Genomic DNA, 7,203 nt, shown 5'->3' with positions numbered 1-7,203 from the left:
TAGTTGAAGTCTGGTCCAGAGGCTGCTGTGGGTTCCTTATCCTGGTCATCCTCATCTACTTCATCTTCTGCATCCTACAGATTAAAATATACAATGCCTGTAAGTGCATTTTGACCCACAGTCCTAACTGTTGTATATAAGTGTTGCTATTAGATGCTATGCAGCATTTGTACTACATACATTCATAACCTCCAGGTACTATTACAGCTACTCAGAACTAGGCATCAAATCTCACTCCCTGAAAAAACATCAAGTAGTACAAAGCATAGGAATCCATCTAGTGAGTGATATGTTGTATATATCACCTCAAGAAACTCTTCTGCAACGAGTCCCCTCAAATATAGTGTCCTTCAGTATCTGCCCAAATATTCCAAGCTCTTATTAAGACCAGCTTTGGTTAACTGGGAAATCACCTCACCAGAAATGCGATCCTCCATAAAACTTATGTTCCAAAGGAATAATGAAACAATCACCTAATATTAGGAATTGTTCAGACAGAACTTTTAATAGGAGCTGGACCTAGGCTATGGATCTCACTGAAATAAGAAACAAAAAAGACTGGGGACCCTTCAACTTCCAGATAAAATCTTATTTAGTTCAGCTTTCCCACAGCAGGCTTATACATGGCATTTAAACATCCAAATTACGAAGGAATAGGAAGATTTTTTTTCCTATTACCATTCCTTAAACCAGGGGTGGGTAATTATTTCTGGTGGAGAGCTGCTTAATGAGTTTTGGTGACCTGTTCAGGACTGCAAGGGTAGCCCTACCCCTTGACAGGTGCCCCACCTCCTGGTTACCATCTTGGGACTGGAAGTCCTGCCCCTAACCCCTGACTTTTGCCACTGGACATCCCCTCCCCTTGTCCCCAGAAGTACTCCTTTTTGGGAAGAGGGTTTGCCATCTTGGAACTGGAAAAAAAACAAATTATATACTAAAAATCAAACATCTACAATAACATATTTTAATTTTATTAAAAAAATATATTATCCTGATTTGTGTGTTTGTATAGTATAGATGAAAGTGATGCATAATAGCTTAAAACGAAGTCTTACTCTTGTATATTGGTGGGGGGTGTGGGGCAGGATGTGGGGGGGAGATATGGGGTTTGTGGGGGGCTGTGGGTGGCAAAGTGGGTACAGGGGGGTTTCTGGGAAGATGCGTTTGTGGGGATGTGCAGGGTGGGTATGGGGTTTGGCAGCAGCACGTGGAGCCCCCCTGGCAGCGCGGTCCTGGCAAGTCCCAGGACTGCACATGGCCAGGCCACTGGCTCCATTGTGCGGGGCTCACATACCCGAGCCCTGCACAATGAAGCTGGCAGTGCAGATCATGGGGCTAGGCTGGGGTGACAGGGAGAGGGACAGAGCCAGCCCAGCTCCATGGCATGAAGCTCCCCATCGCTCCCTATGACCTGCATGTAGCAGTGAGTGGGGCTCCCCTCTGAGGTATGCAGCTTGGGCAGAAAACCCTGGAAGTGCATGCAAACACCATGTGATGGAGCCAGGCACACCCAGCCCAGATCACTGCTGGCCTGGGCTCTCTGCTTCTGCCATCCTGCTCTGGGTCCCCACTGGCTCTGGTGCACCAGCACGGGCCCCACACTCCCACCCAGCTGCCGCTTTGCTCTCACCCACTGCCACCACTACTCACATCCCCCCACCATGGCCACTCCCACCCCCTGCTACTTTTGCCAACAACATTTCTGCCCTTCCCCTGCCACTTCTTTACTTTCCTGCCTGCCTGCCACCACTTTCCCTGCTCACTGCTGCTTCCCCACCTGGCAGGCCAAGATCAGGGGTGTCCCATGGGCAAGGGAGGGAGTGCAGCGTGTGCTGCCCTTGCAGGAGTGAGCGGGGCTTGGGCCCATGTGAGCACAGCAGGGGCAGCCCAGGCCTGGACCAGATACAGTGAATTGTTAGGCACCCACCTACAAGCCCAGTGAAATTGCCTTGCAGGCCAGATTTGGCTTGCAGGCTGTATTTTGCCTGCCCCTGCCTTAAACCTATGTTGCTCTGTGCTGCTTTATAACCCAAGCAGACCTATTATGGCAAGGGGGAATGGAATTACCTTCTGTTGAGATTCCTTCCATGCCTTCACAGGATCAGATTCATAGCCTCTTTGGATAAGAACCTGAATCAGTTCTTTCTTGGGTTTGTTTTCTGTAAAAAAACAAAAGCATGTTGTTTATGAAGCTTACATTAGGGTTTATATTTCATTGGCACAAGAAAAAGGAAACAGATTTGCCATTTACCAGCCCATTGATGCTTGAAGTTTGAAAAGATCCCACTTGTTCCACTGACATTGACAAGTGGTAACAGTCAGTCAAGCTCATACGATTACAGTAGCTCAGCACCACAGAGAACTCTGACAATGTTCACATTTCACAAGTGTTACCACAATGGGCCTTTGAAAAAAAGATATGAAGGAGCTCACGCCTATACTAAATGAGAGATCTGGCTAATGATTTGTGACTTATCAGACCATTCTGCTCCTCTGAGGCCTGGTAAGAACACATCCATGAACAGCAAGAAAATGCTCCAGAAAGTGGATTTTGAGAGAGGGAATAGAGAGAATTACTTCACTTCTTGTGTAAAGTCAGCGAGATACAGAGGCTAATGACAGATGTGGGGGTGGAAGGGTGGGAAATCACTTGACTGGAAGAGCCATCACATCAGTTTGACCTGGCTTGCCCAACTTCTGTATAGATAATGTGCTTCAGCAGGGCTTTTTGGTACTTTTATCTAATAGCTGATTGAATCAGCTACTACATTAGCAGGGCTTCTTGGCACGTTTAAGTACAAGGGTGCATCAAGCTGAAAGTAAAGCACTGTTTTTGGGGGGATTTTGTTCATGTCTGTAAGGTGCCAGAGTGAATATTAATTTCCCTAAAACAAAGCTGTCTTTGACCACACACTGCAGAACTAGTAGTTTATGAAAACATGTCTATGCACATCCTTAAATATACAAACTAGACCAACATACAGGCAGACTCTTGGATTGAGATAGATGCCCAGAGAGAGTTTTGAGCCTTAGGAAAATGGGAAGATACAATCCTATTCTCCCAGGTCATGACTCTCCTAGATGCTTCTAGCTTGCAGCTCTCCAAGACAGAGAATCTATATCCAGTCAGAACAGCTCTATTTGATTGAGGTTCAACAATGAAATGAAAAAAAAAAAAAAACTTGGGCTCTTGAGAATTACCCTTGTTTTTAGAAGAAAAGCACAAATTGTTGCTTCAACCTCCAACTCCACTCAACTCTACTCCCTCAAACTTGGTCAGGAGAAGGTGGGCCTTTTGCTAAACAACTGTTTAAAAATATTTTGACTTTCAAAATAATGGCAATCAACATAACAGTCAAGTAGCATTCTATTTTGAGTAATGTATGTATACTGGACTATTGGGTTTTTTTGATCAAGGAGCATTTATGAAGTGATTTTCTGTGATATTTTATCAGAAATAGATAATATCTCTGGCACAAGTCAGTAAAAACAACTTGAATGAACAAGACCACTTAACTAGCTGAGAAGAGCACCCAGCTAGCCTATAATCTTCATAAAGAAAATGGTTGATTACAAACACCGAGGCACCACCAAGAACAATACATACCAATCACTATTTTGCCCTCGATTTTCTCCAAGATGAAACGAGCTTGGTTGTTGAGTTTCAAAGACTCGGCCCCCAACATTCCTAGAAGCCATTCTTTTCTCAATCCATAATACCGGTATCGGAGTTCGAAAAACTCTCGTAGAATATCCAGAGGAGTTTCATATTTCTTGAGAAAGCCTACGTGGTCAAAGAGCACCTGGTGAGGGAAAACAGTACCTTATAGTTGTATGAAGAGAACAACTTATTTACTCACAACCCTGAGGTTTGGTGGCACTTTTATCCTATGTAGTAAAGAAAATTTATTTCAAAACCAATCCATTTTTCACATACAGCAGGAGAGGCAGTCTAGGCTTTCAAGGATCTCAGAATTATGCCAATGGCCCATACTGGGCTTTGACTTTTGGGACAAAACTATTGCATCATGACATATCATACATATGCTAACAATGCTGGTATCACACTATCACAATGACTATCCTCAGGGGACTTGGGAATGACAGGAGCACCTGTAGCACCTCAAAGCAAAAAACCACACTGCTTTGTCTTGCTCCCAAAATTTCAGTGTACAACCAAACTTTCCATAAATATTCACCAATAAATTATCAACTTCAAACCAGCAGCAACAAAGAAAGGTAGAAACTGGAAGTGAACGATTTGTACGAGGTAGTATATTTTTTAAATGCACAGCAGCTTTGGTTCTGAGTATCTTTGGTGTCTACGTTGAAAGTATTTGAAATTTAAATTAGACTTTTTATTTTACTATTGAAAGAGTTCTTGTAACAATGTGGCACATACCATGGAGTTGCATGTTAAACTTGTTTGGAGTTTGAAAACCTTATGCAGTCCAGCTGCTTCTGCTTCAGCCAGTTTCTGTTCACTCATCTTCACTATGAACTTGACCGTTTTGTCTGTATGATATTCTCTGAAGTCTGTGATTAATGGGGGAGTCTTCTCAGTACCATTTAACATGGGTTCCAGCACCTGCTCTTTGTAGGTCTGATGAAAGAATTAAGTCAAGTCAGGTCCTCAGTTCTCCCAGGACCACCAAAGCACTCAGCACTAACCATCAGACTTTGTTGTTTATAAGACAAGATAAACTTTCCTGTGGGAAATTCTGCATTTCTTACCTGTGTCCATGTTCTTACTGGTAGCTCAGAGATCTCAATGGTTGTAGAATCCAGGATAGACACTTCACCATTTATCATGTATTGATTTGGTCCTAGTTCATCTATTGTGCCGTTGAAGTTCTTGTAACTAGGAAGCTAAATAGAAAAGAATATTAGAATACTGTGTGCAGTTTTGGGCTCCACATTTTAAAAAGGACATGGAGAAGTTAAAGAGGGTCCAGAGGCGAGTGACAATGATGAAAAAGGATTTGGAAAGCAAGTCATACAAGAAGAGGTTGTAGGAGCTAGGCGTGTTCAGCTTGTGGAAAAAGCGCCTTAGACTGAACATGATAGCAGTTTTCAAATACTTGAAGGACTGCCATAAAGAGAACACCGTTTCTCTCTTGCTGCAGAGAACAGGACTCAAAGCAATGGCTTGAAGTTGCAGCAAAGTAGGTTTAGATTGGCTATCAGGGAAAACTTCTTAACCGTTAGAACAGTTAGGCAGTGGAACAGACTGGCTAAGGAAGCTGTGGACTTTCCATCACTGTAGGGGTTCAAGAAACTGGACAGCCACTGGTCAGGATGAGATAGGTGTAGCTATGTCTATGTTCTACTGTAGGTATTTCCCATGCTTCTGGCCTTTGCTGGTTGTCCCCTTCATGCTTTTCTGCTACACATCTGTAGGTGTGGTTAAGCCTGTTGAGTGTTGGCTGCAGCCAAGGCTGAGAATTTTGACTAGGTGTGTCAATGCTTCTTGCTGGGACTAAAAGCCAGAAGTTCCTGGCTAGAGGGTCTTGCCCCTCCAACTCAGGGTCAGTGATCACCATTTGGGGTCAGGAAGTTATGTTAAGGTTGGTACAGACTGTGGGGCTTCTCTTCCATTCCCCTGTGTTTCCTCACAACAGATTTACCTGCTGGACACTGTTCTCTGCGCTGTGACTGCACACCTGCACAAGGCATTGATTTGTGACCTTATCAGCCACATCAGCCAAAAAAAGCCAATTGCCAATAATGTCAATTTTCCTTATATTGGTGCTGAAACAATATGGGACTGATATATCAGTGCACCTCTAATGCTTATACTGGAAAAACACATTACAGGCTCCAACATATGCTGAAGACCTAAAGTATAATCTTAGTTTAGTGCCTAGTTACCAATGGCAAAGGCTCTTCTCCATCCATCATACGGCGAATATTATTCACAACCTCTCGGATATCGAAGTTCGGAATCCTACAGGACCAGCCAGTACCAATTCCTTCTGCACCATTTATAAGCACTGTGGGAATGATTGGGATGTACCACTCTGGCTCCACACGCAGGTTGTCATCATACAGGAACTTCAGGACATTGTCATCCATTGGTGGAAACAACAACCGTGCCAACGGACTGAAAAGGAAAAGAAGATTTGTGCAGATGTCTAAGAGCAAAACAGGTTTCATAAAACCATGCATTGGGGGGAGAAAAAAGAGTGAGAGAGAGTGAGTGAGTGAGCACGAACGCACCTGCACTTCCACAGGGCACTAAACTTATCTCTACTAATTTAGCTCTATTCCTTAAACACTCCCCTCCACAATTTTTCTGCTTTTCCTTGCTGCCATCTGTTTCATCACATTCCTTTTTGCTTCATGGGAAAGCAACAGCAACTTATCTGAATCATGATGCATGAAGAACAATTCCAGTCTCTTTCAAGCGGTTACATACAAAAGGAGGAAAGCTGGAAATGTTAGAGTAAGCAAGAACTTAACCCTCCTTTAAGGTGTTCTTACTTAACCTCCTAATAAGGCTTTCTTACTCCAGGTTTTAACTATCAAATTAAAGCACAACCAAAATCTAAGTCCCATAAGTGGCTAGCCTAACAAGTCCTTAGCACTGACCTGAGCATTGTGAAGATGTATCGAGGGCTGGCAGAATCTTTCCCACCATGCAGCCTGGTACCAAACTGACCAAGGGGCTGCAGCAGGTTGAGGTTATTACTGCCCACAAAGTTCTGAGCCAAATTAATAATGGTCATCATCAGTGACACCTGCAACAGAGAAAGATTTGAACTGTAAGAGAACAGAATTCCTCTTCAAAAAGGCAAAACTGTATAATGAATTTATATAGTTAGTAGAGGTACACTGATATAGCTATCTGTCCATATTTGATTGGCACTGATAAAAGGAAAAATTACATTATTGGAAATCGGCTTTTTTTGGCCAGCGTAGCTGATGTCACTGATAAATGCCCTGCGCATGTGTGCAGCTGCAGTGTACACACAGCCAGGAGTGCAGATGGCCAGCTTGGAAAGTGGTGTCTGGCCAGTAAGTCTGTGGGGGAAGGGAGAAGAGGTGTGGGGATGGGTTGGGGGAGGGGCAGATCCAGGCCCCCAGTGAGGGAGGGAGTGGCGAAGGGGTAGGCACTTCCCAGACAGGGCGGAGTGTGAGGTGGAGCCACAGGTGGCTCGCCTGGAGGGGATGGGGGAGACTCCCTGCCACTGTGTGCACCCC

The 7,203-nt window shown here is 44.1% G+C and overlaps 1 protein-coding gene across 1 annotated transcript in view; it reads right to left on the bottom strand.

Annotated features, from left to right (window-relative positions):
* Positions 1-7,203, bottom strand: part of TOP2A (DNA topoisomerase II alpha) — a gene marked incomplete at its 5' end in the record, with an annotated part of 26,949 nt that overhangs the window by 7,104 nt on the left and 12,642 nt on the right. The window contains 8 exon segments of the mRNA XM_006022581.3: position 1; positions 3-74; positions 2,068-2,159; positions 3,608-3,803; positions 4,403-4,603; positions 4,735-4,869; positions 5,872-6,103; positions 6,592-6,740. The exon segment at position 1 is cut by the window's left edge and continues 80 nt beyond it. Coding sequence (XP_006022643.1) covers position 1; positions 3-74; positions 2,068-2,159; positions 3,608-3,803; positions 4,403-4,603; positions 4,735-4,869; positions 5,872-6,103; positions 6,592-6,740 — 1,078 coding nt within the window.

This window comes from Alligator sinensis, unplaced genomic scaffold (genome assembly GCF_000455745.1).
Source record: "Alligator sinensis unplaced genomic scaffold, ASM45574v1 scaffold886_1, whole genome shotgun sequence".
Classification (NCBI taxonomy): domain Eukaryota; kingdom Metazoa; phylum Chordata; order Crocodylia; family Alligatoridae; genus Alligator; species Alligator sinensis.
The sequence above is the reverse complement of the archived record's forward strand: the minus strand, read 5'-3'. Positions and strand labels throughout refer to the sequence as shown.